Genomic DNA, 20,380 nt, shown 5'->3' with positions numbered 1-20,380 from the left:
CTAGGTACGCCAGTTTGGAAACCATAGTGGCTTTTCTTGCTTTGAATTACAGAGTTACTGAGGAAAAGATTTGTGACTCTATCTCTCGAGTCTGACATTCTCCCTTAAATACATAAATCTTATTAAAATTTATCTGTATGCAAATAATATAGACTTTGCCAAACCGTATGAAACAATTTCATATAAGCAACAGAAGAAAGTCATTTTAGTTAAAGATAATAAGAAAAAGCTTTTGTGAAGAACAATTACTTTTACTATGATTATTGTTAATTTTAACTTTTAAATGTATATTTGTTTTAACTAGAAAGTTCGGGAGATGAAGTTGAATTCCATATAAATGAAGTGTTACTTTACATGCCTAACTAACTACTTTGTGACCGGATGGATTTTTATTGAACTATTTGTAGTGCAGTTTGCAGCAGGCACTGCATCTAACAATCTGCTTTCCATTGGAAGACTTCGGTACCTGGTATAACTGAGTCTATTTCAAGCAGTTACATGAGCAAGATACAAATCACTTTGTTGCGTAGCTAAAAATAATGGCATCTGAAATTTGTGGTTAAGATAACCTGAACCTCATCTTTTCCAGCAGAGTATGACAATTTCAAAAATATTTTCAATGCCAAATGTGAATCAGTATCTCTTGCAGCAATATTCTTGACTACAAACCCTGGGGCTTTAGGATCTCATTCTGTCCATGTCAAAATGGATCAGTGTTGATGATACAAAATAGCCAATGATTTACATGTACATGTGCTTTGTGTCAACACTTCTAGAAACACAAAATAATTTGTATTATGTTTGTGCTTTGTTTTTTAAATAGGCAACTGAAAAAATCCGGATTGAAATCATATCACTCAGTCTTACTGACTCAGGAATTATATCAGATGAGACGATACAGCAGCTGTTTGTAGAATGCAGATTATGCAATTTCCTCGCAGAGGAGACCCCCCTGTCCCTTCCAAAACCAACGAGTGGGCAGAGGATTCACTACAACTATAGCAGTGGTAAGTACAATGTATTCCTGAGCAGCCTAGTGTCTTCTCTTAAATTCTGCCTTAGGAAAATGCCTCCCAATAAAGCCTCCTTGCTCCTCATATTGTAGTTGCATTTGTCTGTGTACTGATTCTATTTGTATATTTCCTAAATATTTTGGGAAATACTTAAGGGTGTTTTTTAGCAATGGGGTAAGGATGTGACTATCAAGTGTAACATGAATTATTGCAGTAGGCTTGTGTATGAAATGCACACATTACAATATTTTTAAATATGCTGCTAGCACATAAACTTTAAAATTTGGCTATGCATAACTGAAACTCATATAATCTTTTTAAAAGAACATGAAGAACTGATTTCTCTATTGGTACATGATGGTACAACAAAAGAAAAACATTCCATGTAACCATGTACAACTAAAAAACAGCTGAGAAGAGAAAATATGTAATTGGACTTGATTATCACTTGGGAATACTCGGTGTTCCTTTAATAAGAACTTTTTGAAACAGGAAATTATTCAGCCATATTTAATACTAATACATTGCTATTTACTTCATAATACTTAATCCTGCATGTTCCATATTCTCTAATAAATGGACGTTTGAAAATACTTTAAGACCCAATGTAAGTTACACTAATAGCATACACAGAACTATTGTAATAATTGATGATACTCTTGTTAATTATTTTCCCAGCTATTTCATAGTATTTCAATTATTCATTATTTTTTTTTCCTGTTGAAGTCTATTTCATTTAAGGTTTGGTCTGAGTGCTTCGTGTTGTCTTGGGCTTTAAGTATTGAATATTTAGCTAAGAGAGTATCCTGGAGCATGCAAATCAGTCTGCTGTTTGTGAGACACCTCTAGTACAGCCATTCAAATTAAACATTCTTTTAAAAATAGTTTTGTAGAAGTGGCTTTGCAGAAGTGATGTCACAGTCAGATCTTCAAAATTGCTGCCATTTAGAAACCATCTGATTTTAGCAGGAGACTTGCCCAAGAATTTACTCCTTTATATCCCCCTAGTACTCATTAACCCCATAGCTGAAGCCTGAAATCTCTCATAGATGTCACATCAACCATCACTGTAGTGGGACTGCCCATTTGAGAGAGAATATAGAAGACAGGGCACAACGTGTTGACTTCTATGAGCGTGGTCTTTGTAAGGCTTTAGCAAAAACCCCCAAACCACAGAACCTAATAGCACTGCAACCTCTGTTGCATTCACTCAGGCTTACTTCCATTCACACAAATAGGATTTCTGGCATTATATACTAAATGGGACATCAGATAAGTAATAAATCTTTTTATGAGCTGAACAATATTCATCTTGCTAGCTGCTGTAAACACTTTTCCAAATGTTCTAGATAGGCAGACGTAATTGAAATCATTTTTTTAAAACCTCATAGAAATAACACCATAGGCCAATAAAAGCTATTTAACACTTTTAATTTCTCTTGCTTCTTGAAATTGTCATTGAATTTAAGAAGCATTCAGAAGGCATAAAAATTCTTACGCAATATTCTGATTCCTGTGTATATAGGGTATAGCCTAAGCATAATATTAGTTTTTTAATTATTGACTTGGAAAGGTTAAAGTAAGAAAACACAGCAAAATTATGATGAATACAGAATAACATTTTAGACTCTTAAGACAATTGTGAAACTTTAATATATTTCAAGCTGTGATACTTGAAAATAGTATCGTGCTTTGTAGAGACTGTAATTCATCAGACTTTCCAGTCTGGTAGTCCTGTATCATGTTACTTCTGCTAGTCAAAACCTGGCCTCAAAACTTTGATTTTTGTATTTGCTGCTTAAGTTTCAAATATAGAACTGTTTAAACTTTAGCATACCCTAATGAAACAATATCAAAAGGTGGGTTTGGTCTTAATTGCTTCAGGATTGTATTCTGCAGCATAATACTAATATGGTTATTATTTGCAGAGTTTTGCTTAGATAATTGGTCCTCTAATTTCTACTCAAGATTAGCTTTGCATAAAGAAGAAAAAATCTAATGAGTCTGCTGTTTGATTAATGTCAGTTGGAAAGCCAGTAAGATAATAGTAATGAAATCTGCATGTGTGTTTACTATAGCTTTACTGCATCTCTTATTCATGTCTAATTAGATTGGAGTGTCTTGAATATTTGAGGTTAATTGAATATTTTCTTTAATAAAAATGAGATTTGCATGGATAGAAAGAAATTTACTTTGAGCTTAGAAGGAAACTAATAGTCTTCCAGATTTTTGCATGGAGAAAATCAGGGAAAGTCCATAAGAAATCTAAAAAATCATAATTCTGATAAATAAAATGTTTTATATTATTTATAACTGGAACAGCTTGACTGTTTTAAAAGCATCTTAACTGATACAGGAGGCTTCATAATAATCCTTTGCTTAAAAAATGTTTGAAGTTTTTCCGTACCTTTTCACATCATTTGCTGTCATTGCTTGGGATATCAGAAGATTAATGGAATCTTGTTGGAAAACTATACAGTAGAACTCCATGGATCTGGACGTACAAGATCCTAAGAATTTCCCCTTTTCACAAGTGGTTAGAGCATGTAAGCCGACATTAATTGTTTATGTTGACTGTGACTTTTTGACTAGGAATGGTTAGAAGATCATCTTCTTTCTTCCAAGGTCTTGGAACTGAAACTTGACTGGGAGGTTTATAGACGCCAGGGCTGTACTGCATACCGGGTGATTTGATTTCCCATTACATCAATTGCTCTGTCTCCTGATAGCTCTACTGACTGAGGAGAGGAGCTGTTGTGCTCATTAGTGGTGGAAAGCAGTATTAGAATACCCAAAAATACTTCCAAACACCACAATCCCATCAATTCAAAGAAAAGTGGATTTGCCAGTTTGTGCTCACACCGCGACTCTGTCCTGTAATTTGGTAAAAAGGAAGGATTCTCTTTTTTTGATGGGGTTTGTTTTGGTGTGGTTTGGTTTTGGTGTTAGGGTGTGGTACAGATCATAACAGGCAACTAATTCATATTTTAACTAATGCAGTTTAAAGCTGTGTGCCAGAAATTGTTTCTTTCCAGTCATGTCACAATATGTGCTTTCAAGTCAATGTGATGGCAGTTTCACTGTGAGGAAAACATGGGGAACATGTTGCTCCGAGCAAACAAAACCCAGTCTCCCTCACATATAAATGCATGCGTTGATATTTGACTCTTAATTACAGTAAAATAAACATTTTTCTTGTCAAGGCCACAATTACAGACATTACAAAGGTAAGGTTAGTTCATAAATGTTGTTAGCAAAAAGCATTCATGTTCTATTAGATATGAAAACTGAACTATGAAAATGCTCAGATGGCAACAGAGTTACTAGAAAGTAAGAATGATAGATGGTCTGAAGTGTGTCCTTAATGCTGCATGCAATGGTTCCAAAGAACAGGCAGCAGGAGAAGACTTAGGAAATTTTGCAAAGATTTATATGATATCTAATTGGAAAGCTCTTTCCCTTGAGTGAACAGGTGGTTACTTGAACAACTTGAAGTACCAAACCAAAACCAGACGGAGAGAAGAGAAGGTGGGGGAAAGATGATGGGGTTTATTTTTAGTAAAAATAAACTAAAGATCCGTATCCTAACAGGTGGATTCCTCAGTATAACTGAAACGAAAACATTAAGGCCTTGCATCCAAAAACACTGTTACACTTCTTTACATTTATTCCTTTTCTCCATTAAGGCTCAATGCTGTATGACGCATTTTTTTCTTCATCACTGTGGTGAAGCTGCTTCATTGCATAATCATTGCATTTTCACAGAATCCCAGAATGTCAGGGGTTGGAAGGGACCTGGAAAGCTCATCCAGTGCAATCCCCCCATGGAGCAGGAACACCCAGATGAGGTTACACAGGAAGGTGTCCAGGCGGGTTGGAATGTCTGCACAGAAGGAGACTCCACAACTACCCTGGGCAGCCTGGGCCAGGCTCTGCCACCCTCACTGGGAAGAAGTTTCTTCTCAAATTTAAGTGGAACCTTTTGTGTTCCAGTTTGAACCCATTACCCCTTGTCCTGTCATTGGTTGTCACTGAGAAGAGCCTGGCTCCATCCCCCTGACACTCACCCTTTATATATCTGTAAACATTAATGAGGTCACCCCTCAGTCTCCTCTTCTCCAGCTCCAGAGCCCCAGCTCCCTCAGCCTTTCCCCATAAGAGAGATGCTCCACTCCATTTTGTTAAAAAGTGAACTGTGAAAAAAATATGCTTTGACAGAACCAACTATGTTAAAGCTTGGAACTGCAGTGATTTTTAACAAGGTTCCAGGGTCATTGTAATCTCCACATTTTAGAGCTTCTTTAGGACGAACTTTAAAATTAGAATTTTAGATGCAAATTGTCAAAGGTTAATTTTGAATGATTTTAGCAATTAATTGGATAGAAATATGAGATCTTCCATGCCTTACAGCAATGTTAGAATTGTAAGTCCAAGCAGTACTAAGGGGTTATATGAAAGTATGTTGTTCATCAGGATCTAAAAATACTTTTTTGCTCTGGTTAATCATTTTCCCCTGACTCGAATGGAGTTCTTATGCCGAACGTTCTGCTTTCTAGTCTAAATTTTTCCATTGAGTGAAATGAATTTGAACTCTTTAGGTTTGACAAGAATTTCCATTTAAAATTGTTTTAGATACAGAATTAGGAAAGTTAGGAAATTCCATTTGGGATGCTCATGGGGAAGGGAGGAATCTGTTGATGTGGCAGCTCCTTTGAAGTTGTCTGACTGTCCATCTGTGTCCCTGCTGCCTCCGCGGTGCTTCCTGCAGTGGCCCCGGGAACACTTGGCCATGAGAGCAGCACATGTGCAAAGTCGTCCACATGCCCAAAAGAAGAGCAGCCAACAGGAACAGCTTCTTGTAACCTGGCTGAGAAAGGAAGGGTGTCGTGGATGGAAACTAAGGATTCCAAGACAGAGCACCAACGCTTTGCTTTCTGTTAGTAGAGATAAAAGGTGGTAAATTGCAGATTCCTTTGACTGAATGGTTCAAATACCAAATGTACTGGCCGATTTCTCAAAGTCAGGAATTTCTAATAGTGATTCTGCTGGCCAGGTAAGAGCTGAGCAGCACCTTTGGAGAAAACCAGAGAACCAGTAGCTCTGGAAAAGTGGGCTTTTTATAAGGGCTTTTATAGAGAGGTGCACTTCAATAAATGCCTCTGCAAGGAATTAATGTGAGCCTTCTTATCACTCTCTTGTGCTCCTGTATTCCAATACTCTCCGCTCCTTGGTAGAATTAATAATTTCTGTTTATACAAATAAGTTTATTTGGGGTAGTAGAAAAGATTACAAAATATGTGAAAGATTCCGGTCAGTACATAGGAAAACTTAATGTGTGGAGAGTGGAAAAGAGTGTTTTTGAGTACAGAGATGGAGTAACCAGAAGGGAGTGAGGCACGGGAATATTAAAGATGGTGGAATTTAAAGACAGACAAATTTCTAGCTCCTCCTCCTTCCCTCAAAAACAAATGAAAAATGTTCCCTAGAGCTATGTTTGTTTCTCAGAGGGTAATATTCGTTCTAATACTGTCCTAGCAAATTTTTTTCAAGTGCATTTCTTACTTTTTTTTTTTTTTTTAAAAAAAAAAGGTGATTCTTTTAATACTATTTTTCAGCATTTGCATCCTGAATTTTTATAATATTTCACAGTGGTTTACTGATACTTTTAGGCTCATGCCATGTGCAAGAAAGAAGCTGCTTTCTTTCTATAAGATGCCCAAAAACTTCTGAAAGAACTTCTTAAACTCTGTTTCTCCTTCTTTTATTGTTTATTTCCAAACTGGGGTTCTTTTTCACTGTGGGTCATATTAAGAGTACAAAAAATTAAAAGCTGGTCCTTATGTTTGTATTTGAAATTAAAGGGTTTTTAGAGCATTCTCACGTGCTCCCCAGGCCGTGGATTTTCCCCAGTCTATTGGTCTAGATGTTTCTCTGACTGTAATATTATGGCAGGAGAGGAGGATTAAATTACTGAGGCTGTCAAAAAGGACGAGCACTCTGCCATACATTATCATTATCACTGGCTTCCTCAGTGGAAGAAAATGCAGTAAATCACTTTAAATACAAAGCAGTAAAGACCACTGGCTTTTAAAATCCTGAGTGCTCTTGCCACCAACAGCAGGTGACAGCTGTGTGGCTGTGTAGGTGCTGCTCAAGTGTCTTGTAACGGTGTGCACGTCAACCTGCCGGTGACGCCAGCGGATCAGGTGGCCTTTCCAATTGGATTCTAACATGGTTGCTTTTCCCTAGGGAAGACAAGGGGAAGAAATGGTTCATTTTCTTGGTTCCTCATACACTTTCTTCTCAAACAATTGATAACTAATGATGCTAATTCCTATTTGCTTTGCAGTGATACACGTGGATAAGGCAAATAATCGTGCAAGAAGAGAGTATCTCAAGTCAATGCTTCTAAAGCCGGATCTACATAGTGGCAGGTACATGTTAGTGCTGAAAAACTCTATAAAAGGTCTTTGTAAGTAATATTTATGGTTTGTCTTGTTGTTTGAGTTTATTGAGAAGGTATCTCTGAGAAGTTAATAGATGACTAATTCATTAGAGAAAATCTTGCTTTAGCTAGGAATGATACCTACATTGTGATGTGGCGACTAATCTGCATTTCTTCCCTGGGTAGGTTTGTGCAGCATGGAATATTGCAGCCTCTCTTAATGTTGTTTTAGTGCTGTGTATTGGGTTGATTATTTTTTTTTTTTAACAAACTCATTTTGCAAAAGAAAGATTCTGCTATCAGCATTCTATCAATAATGAATTTGAAAATCTCATGTGTACCTGATGGTAGAGTAATACATCTGTTGCTTTCTGAGTTCAGAGTACTAAAAGGAGTGTAAAAGCTTCAGAAAGTGTTCCTTGGTCCTAGAATTCCAAAAACTTATATATATATATGTATAGACATAGCAGGCAAATATTATATGTATACATGTGAGAAAGAGTAGAAATTATGTTTGTCCAAGCTCATGATAATGAATTTGTTCTTATTCAGTTTTTTTGATTGAGATAGCATGTGCATTGCTTTGAGAGAATGAATAACATCCTTTGATTCTGTTTCCTCTTGAAGGTCAACCTTCATTAAAATGGAACAACTGTTAATGTAAAGATTAATTTAATTTGCAGAAGCATAGAGTAGCTGCTGATTTTATTTGAAGTGTAGGAGTTACTTTTAAATCTTTTAAATACATAATTGTTCACAAATCACAGATTCACCCTGCAATAAGAGAGTCATCTCCATTCTGTTTCCTTTCTAAAGCTGAGTTTCGTGTCTTGGCCAGAAAACAGGTTTTACTGGAATGGAGCAAGGAACACCATGAAATGATTACTTGTTGGGATGGGAATATCATACCGAAACATTCTTAGGTTTGGAGATTTAATTAAAAAAAAAAATCTTAATAAGCAAGCAGAAAGACTTGTTTTACCATATAGTTGGGAAAACAGGTCACATGTTCTACTAAAAATGTAATAATACTGAGGAAAAAAGGAAAACAGCTAGTGTGTGGACTGCTATTTCACCCATAAATACTTAGATATCTGTACTAGATATTTAACAAACCTGAGGTTTGAGCTTTTTCACTGCCACAGAAGCATTATTCATCTTTTACATATGCCACCGTGGTACTGTCCTCTGTGTTACTAGGTAGGTTTTCTGCAAGTATCAGTATGTCTGTTTGGTCTGTGGGGAGATTTCACTTATGCATTGACTAAATAGCAAGGCAGGGAGTTCATCGCTAGTCCAGTTCCCCACTTTATCTTAGCAAGAGGACCACCAAGAAACAAAATTTATGGAAAGATTCTACCTCTACACCAAATGTTTTCAGCTCTTTGCATTTTAAACCTGGCCTAGTTATATCTTCAACACATGTTTTCTATCACCAGCCTTACAAACTAATATCAGAGCTTTTTCAGCTGAAACAGGAACTGAACTAAACTAATGCTTTAAAGCTCAGGAAACCAAATTATCAAGGATATAAATATCATTGAAAATTGCCTGCACATGGTTTAGCCTGATACTTCATTGGTGTTTGTGCTATGCCAGGTTATAGGATGGGTAGTATATTATGTATATTAAGTGATGTATTAAGTTCTTAGGTGAACTTTCTCCCTGTCACAATGAATGCTATTAGAAATGATACTTGTAATGATTTAGTTCATATTGGAACGTAAATAAATAGATGCATCATGTGCTATTTTTTTCTTCCTAAAGGAGAGCCACTTCAATTAATGTACCTTAAAAAAGATAAACATTCTCAGGTGTTAAATATAATACATAAAATTATTGCTAAGCCAAAGTTGCAACTATAGCCTAATCCTATAGTTGACACAGGAGCAAACTTTGCCCTGAAAATAATGCATTTCACAGCTTTATACTCTACTTACAAAGAAATAAATGTAGATTGACATGGCATATATATGGGAAAGTGTATTTATTTCATAGAATCGTGTAGGTTGGAAAAGATCTTTAAGGTCATGAAGTCCAACCATTAAGGTCACACAGCCAAGTCCACCACTACCCGTGTCCCTGAGAACCTCATCTCCACATCTGTTCAACCCCTCCAGGCATGGTGATGCCACCACTGCCCTGGGCAGCCTGTTCTTGTGGTTGACAACCTTTTCTGGGAACACATTTTTCCTAATATCCAATCTAAAATTTATTGGGAGTGGGGTTTACTGTTCATTAAAAGATAAGATTTCAAAACAAAGTTGATCTTTCTCTTCTTTCAATTTCATTTCTTTATATCGAATCACTGTGTTTATTAGAAATGTTGATTTTGCTTCCACACAAGCATGAGGTAGTAGGAGACTAGAAGACTGTTTGAAATCCTGTTTAGCTTAGTAGTTGTTGCACACCCCAAGGATAGTTCTTCTCTTTTGAGAAGCATCTTTGTCTTTATGTTTTCAGACAATGTCTCTCTCATATCAAAATTTTGTCAGAACACTTGCTGCTTCTTAGAGCTGTATTGTGTTACATGGGTAGCCTTTTTGTTTTGTTTCTTTTTCTGTATAATAGGGATTCAAATTACATTCCTTATTTATGGTAGGAAGCTATGCTTACTAACATTTGTAGAACTTTGGAGAAAAAATATACAAAATAATTATTTTATTATCTGAACCCCAGAGTTATTCACCTATATGTTCAAGTCTTTAAATCAGTTAATAACAGGTGGCATTTCTGTCAGCTCATTTAACTTACTGTAACTTCGTCACAGTTGGCTTTTATTTTTCAAACTGTTTGTGTTCCCCTGTTGCCTTTCAGCATTTTAAGAGTGTAGAAATTTGGGTTATATAGAGAAATGTACCTGATTTCTCATGCCAGGTTGTACCTGCAGCGCTTGCAGACCTGTGGTAGAGTATACACTCCTCTGACAAGTGTCAAAAGCGACATATGTGAAGAATGGAGGAATCCATTCTTCTAACAGTCACCCCGCTGGGATAACAAGAATGAACAGGTTTATGCAGGAGGTTCCTGACAGGTGCATCATTTCATGGTAGGAAATGATTGTTACTCTGAGAAATTGACTGTATGAAGTCGTCGTTCTCCAAAGTAACAATCTATGCATCCATGTCGTGGGAATATAGAGCACGTGTATGGCGTTAGCTTCACATTAATATGCTCAATTACCACACGAAGTTTTCTCCTTGTTGCTTAAAAATTACTGATCTCTGGAATAAAGAGTTAGAATCAAATCTGCCTACATGACAGCTTTGTCCACGCACTCTAAATTCGCTGCTGGTGATAACACCTTTAAATCTTATAATAACAACAATAAATATTTGTCCGGGTTCTTCTGCTTCATTTTAAAGCACATTTTCAGCTTAAGGCAATTGTTATTTTCGTCTTTCCTTTTGGGCCTTGATTACCAGGCAAGTTTCATTTAGTTCTCTAGTCTTTCTTGCAGTGGCTAACAAATATCTTCCCACATAGTACCTTTAACAGGATGTCAAGATTTCTTCTTATTCTGTCAGCAGCCATGGGATTCCTGCAAGGGCTGAGCACTGATACCTGGTGTTACAGAAATGTGGAAGTGAGCTAGAGAGAAAGTCTAGGTTCCTACAGAGAGATATGGGAGAGGAGCGCTATAGATAGCTTTATGTAAGAGATCCTAGCAGGGATTTGATATTCCAACTTCCATCAAAGTTTCTTACAGCAGTGTTAAGGTAAGATGGGACACCAGCTGCACATTGTGCACTCTGTGCCGAAGCAGCGTGAGGAGTCTATTCATGTGCACTATGTTCCAAGGTGAGGTAAACTGTGTCTTTTTAGCCAGTTCAACCTGAAAACAAAACTCTTGCCATTTTTGGCAAATGAAGAAAACAAGTTAAAGCATATGTAAAGTACAAGTAAAGCACTTATAATATTTTAATAAATAGAGAATTCCCAGTGATTGTGGTACCATTCTTGCAGTCTCCTGGTTGGAGTATTCTCATGGGATCCAGAGTTCAAAGCTCCTCCTTCCTGATTAGCAGCAAAGATTTAATCCAATGTTATGATCCTTCAGGCATATTGGAACTGTGAGGTGTTAGAGGTGCTGTTCTGTTGTTCTGAGCAGCCTGCTGTATTCATGTGAAATACTTGCATGTGATTTGAACCACAAGGAGGACCAGTAAGAGCAACTCTCCGTTTTGGCTGTAAGGAACTGGTCAAGTGTTACTAGGCCTGCTTTTAGTTCATGCTTTAGTGAAAATTTTAGTAGTAGTTGGTACCCTTAGGTGATAAAAATTAATGCAGCACTAATCTTCTCCTCTTCTGTCGGTGTCTTAACTGCTAAGCTTGTTTCCCCAGTTGATTTTGTTAAACATTGACACTGAATCACAACAAAACAGATCTGCTCCCAATGCCCAGCAGTTTTATAAGTTATTTATCTCGCACATCCAAGTATTTATTTCTTTTTGATTGAGTTTGGCAGTTGTGCTGCTGCTTAACTCTGTGCCACGATCTTAAGTTAGATCCATTACACTCCATCAAGCCACCTGCTCTTGGAAATAGCTGTGATAGTTTTCCTTTTCTGCTTCCGGAGAGTATTTTTTTAACGGCATATTTTCAATAGGTGTCTGGTTTTAGTTACAAACAAATGTTTGTGTATATATTTTCTACCATAAATATTTGTTAGTAAGGGTCAAGCACAAAAATAAACTTAGCAACAACTGCAGTATGTTTTTATATGTTTAACATCTTTTAGAAAGATTTTATGTGTTGTCTAAGATACCCATTCATGTAGACTTGGATTTTACACAGCTTGATTCTCACTTATTTGGAATTATGCTTATTGTAACATTTTAGGCTGTAAAGCTCGTGAGTATTCACAGTTTAAACAACATAGCAAAGTCATACCGAAGAGCAGTTAGCTCTGAATTCCTGTCATTTTGTCGTCTCAATGTTTTTGGCCGCAGCACAAGCCACTAACTTGAGTCAGCTCCAGCACAATACTGGAATTATGTGCTTAAAAGAAAAGCCATACTTAGATGCAATGACTAATTTAAGTTCACAGAAGAAATGCAAATATTTTGTATAGTTGTTGTGCTTAGATGTCTGGGATGGACAAACAGCCTGTGTTTAGACAGCACAGTAAACACTCAAAGGCCTTTGTATCCAGGCTGTACTCACAGGTAGTTTTCTTATGTGTAAACTAGATACAGATTAATGAAGATAAAAGACAAGATGTATTGGTCTGAGAGAACAAGCACAGGACAAATTTCTGTGTAAGGTCCAACTTTAAATAATGAGTACACAAGACAACATTAGAAAGATACTGTTTGGAGAGAGCTGCCTTGAAGTTCCTGTTCTTTCTGTGGAATGTGTTCTTGGCTAGAATATGCTCTTCAATTATCTAAATGAGCTGTAAAAATTCTCAGTAACTTCCAGCTAAATATTTTACAGTTGGTGTTTGGAAATACTTGCTTCTTTGAATATGGCTAGTATTTCTGATATCAGGAAAACGTTTGATATGGTTTGTCTTGCTCAATTATTTATCTCACATCTCCCATACCACTCAATGTGAAGCCAAGAAAATACATGGCTTAAAATTTACTAAGGCTAGAACTAAATTATCAAGTGGTGCAGAACAGAGAATCTCTACTGCAAAGTAGTTGTTGCTAATGGTCTGGTATTCACTGTACATAGATTTTTAGGATGATTTTGAGAATTCAGAGTAGTAGTTGATCCTGCTGACTGAATGTCTGTTGCAGTGGGGGGTGCATTAGGGACAGGTTCTCCTGGGGCACATCTTCGGTTTAGTTTAGCCCAGCCAGACAGGGATCCAGTTCACGTGTTCCAAGACTACTATGCAAATAAAGCACCAGAATTGGGGACAACTGAGAAGTTTTACTTCATAAGTATGTTCCACACCAAAGCTGAAATAATCATACATGGATCTTATGTGGCCTGTCTAAATTAAAGTGATTGAACTTTTAAAAGAAGTTTATGGTATTAAAGGGTTTTAAACAACAAAATATTACTATATTTAGTCTAAACCTTCCCTGCATGGATGAGGTTGTTGGGAACATGGTTTAGAGGTGGACTTGGCAGTGCTAGGTTAATGGTTGGACTTGATGATATTAAAGGTCCTTTCCGACCAAAACGGTTCAGCCATTTTATTGCTTGTGATATTATTGCTTAGGAATTGTTTTTCCTTCACATCAAACAATTAATATGGTATAGTCAAGAAAGTAAAAAAAAATAAAATAAAAATACCCCAGCTATGTTTTGAGATATTTTATACAAATGAGTTTTCCTGTAAAAGCTTCAAAGTACATAGATACAATCTTGATTTTTACCTATGGAAGGTAAATCTAAAGAAATTAAGTGATTTTAACAGATCATTCAGCAGCTGAACTAAACGAACTTCCAATTTTCAAATGTGAACAAGTCTTTAATCCTTAGACTATGTTGCCTGTCACTGGCATATGAACAAGAGTTGAGCCCCAGGGTGGTGGGGAGAGGGAGATAAATGAAAAAATCTGCAAGTCTCAAGAACTGTGGTTACAACCTCCCTGTCCTTCATGATTTAGAAGAAAGGGAAGGGTCTCAGGCTATTTTTGTTATGGAAAATGTTGAATGTGATTGATAAAGAGTTTTGGTTTATGCTTAACTGGTAAAACAGAGCATGGTTTTTGCTTTATTTTCTGTTTAATTTTCCACCCTTTTAGAAAGTAAAATATCTATCTTTTTTTTTTTTTTAATGCTCAGCCTACGATTTACAGTGGTCAGTGATCCCCCAGAAGATGAACAGGATCTTGAATGTGAAGATATTGGTTTTGCTTATGTCAGTTTGAGGGACATATTCCAGAAGCAAAGAGATGTCATTGAGCAAGATATTGATGGTAAGGTTCAGAGATAACTGTCTTGTAACCTTTTGTAACCTAAAAATTATTTTTTGAATTTCTGCTTTGTTCTGCAAGCTTTACTCTGCAAGTAATTGTTTGACACTGTTTCAATAATAAATTCTTTAATAATTAATGGCAAAAGCCTTTAAGATCCGTGTACTATTGTTTACCCTTCAAATCTGTTTAAAAACAATCCAAACCAAACAGCATTCCCCACTTAAAGTAATTAGTTTATAAAACCTAAGAACTTTCAGGACGTGTCCGTTCGTTAGTTTGTACAACATGCTTCATTCTAGTAAGACTATAAATATATGTTTTGTTATTAAAATTTATGTCTGAATTTTGTATTGCTGATGTGCATGTCTTGTTTGAAGTTATGTTATATCCCCAAGAGCACCCCAAGCTTGTGTCCTCCATATGAAACCTGTGTGTGAGACAATAGGAGAGACTGCTGGCTTTGTTAGGTACCAGTTGAGTGAGCATCCTTCTGTCACAGCCCATGACTGGGTTCATGTGGGAAAGGTGGGGTGAGCAGGAGCGGTGGAATCTTCCATTTCCTGGCTCTCACAGCAGCGTTTTTATGACACCAATAAGCCTCAAGAAGCTTCTCAGTCCTTTCATAGACGCTGAAGGAAAACATTCTCCTTGTGTAGACTTTCCCGTTCCCCATGGTTGTTAGCAGTGGCGCATTTTTGTCCTTACTTGTTCCTCGCCATCCTCCTTCCCAATTGTGGTAAAGAATCATGTCCCCTGACGTCTGCCCTTTAAGTTGACAGTTCACCGAGTGCTTTGCCCAAGGATCTACAAAGTGGTTGGATCTCTGAGAACAGTGTCCAGTCTGCCCTAGAACAGCTCTAGCAAGGAAGGAAATTATGGAAGGTTTATCCCATGTTTTTCCTTATCCAAACCCCTTCTGAGCTGTCCCAGCAGCCCAGAAATTGTAGCATTACAGTATCACTGCATGTCCCAAAGCACTTGTCCCGATTTATAGAGTAAATACATAACCTTGCCTTTTGTCTGCTATATAATTTGCTTTGAAAAGAAGTTCTGTCAAGATTAGTTGTTTTTATTCAAATTCCTTCTAGAGTCATGTTAGGCAGGCTCGTTGCTTTTACTGCAGGATTGGGAAAGAGCCTCATTTTTGGCTGTTAGCAGCATGGTTTGAATCACAGCAGCAGAGATTGTGGCCCTCTGGGCTTGCTTAGGTACTGTAAAACAGAGCAATTTTAAATCACGTTAGCTAGTTTCTCTAAAACATAAGTTTTAAATACTATTTTAAAACCCACATACACAAAGATGAAGGTAGTTAAATAGTTCACTCCAGGGGAAATATCATCTTTGCCTGCGCTTTGCTATTTTACAACATATAGAAGCTGAAAATTGAAATAATTTTGCATTGCACCAACTGGAAAAAACTATTTACTATTTAAATACCAGTAACTTTCCAGGCTGATTTGGACCAGTCAGACATGCAGTGTCGAAAGTGCATTAATAGGTATATTATTTACTTTTAAGTATTAATAAGTATGTGTGTATGTCTTTTAACAGAGTTTGGAACATCTATATTTATGTGTTGTGAAAAATAGTTAATTTATATAGGCAATTATCCTGCAGATAGTTTCTTTTGAAGTTAACTCCGACAGTGGTACTTTTATTAATGTACATTCCAGTTCTTATAGTGCTCCGTTTCCAGTAGGCTCAGTGCCTGAACTGGAAGATTTCTTGTTGATTTATTTACCTCTTTTGTTCACATGTGCTAGGTGCCTTTTAATCTGTCCAAACACTACGGAAAATTATCAGAACAAAACCAAACCTTAATGAAATTGCTAACGCTGTTTTTCTGCTGTTTCCTTTCTAGTTTCCAACGCTCAGGACACTAGTGCGGTAATTGGGAAGCTCCAAGTCACGGTGGAAGCTCTCCATGCACTGCGCTCCATCAACGAGGAGCGGGAGGACGACGCGGAGGCATGAAAGGGAAGTTCGCCCCCAGAAGTTCCTTCTCTCACTGTAAATACACACTTGATAGCGCTTCAAGATGAGATCTGTGTAATTCTTACGGTATATTTAATGTATAATTTATAGGAAAAGGATGCTTGATTTGTAGTTGTAAAGTTTTGTATACTTTTCAGTCTGTTTGTTTTGATATTTTCCCCCTAAGGCTAAGAATCTCTCCACAATGGACAACGTCTTCTAAATAATTAATGCCTACATGATTGAATGATGTGCTTTATTTGCATTTTCAAGATTTTTTCCTACATAAAACAGTAATAAAAATGCAAGTCAAATTTTTAATTTTTAATAAAAAACCATACGCCTTAGAAAACTGATTAAAAATACTTTTATGTTATCCCTAATCACCCCGCTAAATGGAATGCCTGTGATTAGCCTCATTAAGAATTTTATACTGTGAAGATTTTATTAAAAGCAATATATGAAAATTACTTGGATTAATGTGTTAATCTGCCTCTTTAAAATGCTAATATCCATTTTATGCACATTAAATCTCAGTATGTGTTTTCTTTGATGCATGCAGTTCCTATCAATTAAATATAAAAAATGAGGCTAGTCGCAGGACTTATTAAATTACTGCAACCTTTTTTTAAATAAGTTTAACCCTTCTCCTAACATTCTAATCAGCTGTTTATGATTATCATGATTTGAGATAGGGGGAGGGCAGGCACAGTACAGTAGAAGGTTTACTTTCAGCCAACATCTGTCAAAACACAAAAAGGAGCCATACGGTATCAGATTTTGCTTCACCTCGTGTGCGCTCTGGGGACAGGCAAGTGTGTTTTCATTTGATTTTTGTCACTTTCAGAACTTACATCAAACATATACAGTGAATTGCTGTATCTGAACAACCAGCGTCTAGCTCGGAAAGTTAATTTTCCAGCTTTTAACCAATCTCAGTGAAGGATTTAATTGATATTTTTAATGGAGCTGTGAATCAATGCTGCAAAAGGTTTGTCTCTTGAGAAGAAGGATATAATACATTTCATTTTTTAATTTGCTTTTTTATTTGTCGTTTTCTTCAAAGGATTTTATAGGCTGTGGATTTCCACTGTTTGCAAACAGGCTATGTTTCTTCATAAGCATATGTAAAGTATTCAGAGAGATAAGTAATTTATTAAAATCTACCTAATTTGCCGTGATATATTAAATCTCTGCTTCAGTGATCACAGACCATTTCATTTAGAGAATTAGGCATTCCCTCTTTGTGTGATTAAAGCTCTGGAAAATGAGTTCTTTGCTCCTATTTGTGAACATTCAAAGCCTGCTAATGGCAAGAAGATGGAATAGATTATGAGACAATTCATTACAGTTCAACAGAAAAAAAAAACACAGCTATAATGCAAAAATGCAAGTATGAATATCTGCATATAGTTTGAACCATCTGTGCTCTAATGGCTTCAATAATGGCTCTTCGTCTTCAGTAGGCTTTGAAATGACATCCATACAATATTAATTTGTTGATGTACATTATGAGGCCAATGGAATGAATATATTCTGACCACAGAAATCTCTGAATTCCAGCATGAACCGAGGGATGACTCCATTTTAGGACGCACCGTCTCCAGTAGTTGTTCTCCTCCAGACTTTGCCGGTCCTCGCAGCGTTTCATTCCTCTGGAACTCTGTGCCGACCACAGCCAGCTGCCTTCCTAAACCCCTCCATTCTTCACTTAATGGCCAGATGGCTGTTGTCCTTTGGGCTGGTGCTTAGTTCATCGTTTTGGCCCCCATTTCTAGCTTTTTTTGGCTCTGTGCATCTATATTGTCAGTAAGACTGTTATTATACATTACAATAATTCGAAACAGCTAGATTCAACACTGAGATTAACTGAGTGGCTTTTCAGAAATTTAGTTGCGGTATTCTGGCAGGAGGTTCTTATTATTCTACTAATACTTTGCAAACCAAACTAAATATCCTGCGCATAAACAAAGAAGCAAATTGCATTGAGTTATTTTTGTGTGACTGTTTACTGACTTGCAGGAGAGCTATGTAACTGGTGCTTGTTTTCTTCTGAAATAAACCATGTGGTAAAATTAGAAAATCAGTGATGTTCATCTCACTTAAACGTTTACAGTAACACCCTTAGCACTTAATCTTCGCCATCTGAAGTTGAAAACTTAGAAACCAAGCATTCATCTATTCATTAAACACAGACCTCTTTGGTAAGTTACTGCAAAGTATTCCAGTTGACATTTGGTTACATTGTGTTAACTGTTCTCAGTGACTCCAACATTAACATGTCTAATTTGCCTCAGGTTCCTAAAGCCATTTGTTTGTAAGGCTATTACTCAGGGTCGGATTAAAAACAAACAAACAAAAAACCAAACAACAAAACCAAACCAAACAAACAGAAAAAACACCTTGATTTCTCTTTGTATTTATTACTAAGATATAATATTCAGTGAGGACTTTTCCAACAGATGGATTGTATTTTCTTATGCAACATAAACATATGAACATACTGGAAAGTTTTGTTCTTGCATTAAGTAGTCTGTATTTCCAACATGCTCTTAAATCTCAAGTCTAAGTACTGACTGTGCAGGGAAAGTGGAAGATGTAATCTAGCACTATTTTCTCCTGATTTTAGCTCTGAATAGCTCAAAGAAAACCTAAAGCAAAAAGTATTCTCTTTTTTGTGTGCAATATGTTATTAAGCACATTCCTTTTTGCATTTAAAAAAAAAAGAGCCTTATCAATGCTGGGTACTACCATGTTTTGAAATGTTACTTTTGTTTAAATTAATTTTTGTGGAATAGATAATTTTTTTCTATGGTGTAAATTGGGTGCAATAATAGTCCTGCACAAGGTGAATTGTGTGAGGTCAGATGGTCAATTTTGTTATTTTAAATCTTTTCCCTTTAATTGTTACATCTTATAGCTTTGTTGTGATATCATCTTATGTAACATAATAGCTGATATCCTCCAGGTGTCCCAGGTATGTTTGTCAAGATGGAAGCTTAAGTTCAGCTCAGAAAAGAATTATTTATTAAATGTTGCTGTTGACCTGTTATAACAGCCTAGGGATTGAAGTTATAAGAGCATCATGAACCAAGGTAATATCCATGTGAACCTGATAATTTTGTTGCATACTGTCTCAGCTTATCTCATTATAGGCTTATAAGAGTAGATCTAATATGACCAAAAAATTATAATAACTTGCCTCACAGAACATCTACAATTGAGGATCAGTATTTATGTCAATAGTAATATTGGTTTAAAATGCTTTTTGTTATTTAAAGGCATAATAAGACATTATGATAACTGAAGGAGTCACCAAAGATATCAAGACTTGATATTAGCTGTTAAATTTCGTTTTCTTGTTTTGTATTAGAACGGAGAAATAAATTCAAATACAGACTTAAAATGGTGCAACAAACTTTTTTGCATGTTTGGGAGCCAGAGAAGCATTTTCTATTGCAGTTAGATAGACAGGTCTTCTTGCAGGTGGTGACAACGATTTATCCATCAGCTTTTCCAGATATTCCACAAGTGACTTCCTTAGCATGACTGTTTGATACGGGTCTTGGTAATTGAACTAGATCCTGCAACTAATAATGAATTGAATGCATTATGTTGCCTGTATGAAAATAATTGCAGAACGTAAGTTCAAGTTGATGCTTTTGTATGCATGTGATAAAAATTTGCTTTTGGCACAGTATGGTACAGGTGTACTGCTGTGTGCTGGTTGTTAGTTCCTTTCTGCTATTGATGGCAAATTTTAATTCTCTTTGCATCTTTTAAAATGGGTTGAGATAACTTTTGAAGAACTTGATTTCATCAGAATAATTTATCAAGGGAAGAGTTTGACCTCTGTTTTGGTTTTTGTTATAATATTATCTTAGCATTCACAAGATGTGACCTTCAAAGTCACATGAACATAGAGACTTCAGACTTCATTCATAAGCACCAAACTCCTTCTAAATGTGTGCATCTGTGGGCTTTAGAGGTATTTAAAAGCTTTTCTTATTCTGAAGTCCTTGCTGAATCAGTCCAATTTCTATCCAGTTTTGTGAAGCAACTGACAA

At 36.4% G+C, this 20,380-nt stretch overlaps 1 protein-coding gene across 4 annotated transcripts in view; it reads left to right on the top strand.

The window, feature by feature from the left end:
• The window catches only part of RPGRIP1L (RPGRIP1 like), a 72,541-nt gene extending 53,826 nt beyond the window's left edge, over positions 1-18,715 (top strand). For all 4 annotated transcript variants that reach the window (XM_082062357.1, XM_082062359.1, XM_082062356.1 and 1 more), the window contains exons 23-26: positions 824-1,007; positions 7,363-7,447; positions 14,206-14,339; positions 16,201-18,715. In XM_082062357.1, the coding sequence (XP_081918483.1) occupies positions 824-1,007; positions 7,363-7,447; positions 14,206-14,339; positions 16,201-16,313 (516 nt within the window). In that variant the 3' untranslated portion in view covers positions 16,314-18,715. The remainder of the gene's footprint in view (positions 1-823; positions 1,008-7,362; positions 7,448-14,205; positions 14,340-16,200) is intronic.
• The last annotated feature ends 1,665 nt before the right edge of the window (positions 18,716-20,380 follow it).

The sequence above is a fragment of the Streptopelia decaocto genome, assembly GCF_964273445.1.
Source record: "Streptopelia decaocto genome assembly, chromosome: 11".
NCBI classification, from domain to species: domain Eukaryota; kingdom Metazoa; phylum Chordata; class Aves; order Columbiformes; family Columbidae; genus Streptopelia; species Streptopelia decaocto.
This window is presented reverse-complemented; position numbering and strand designations above follow the sequence as displayed.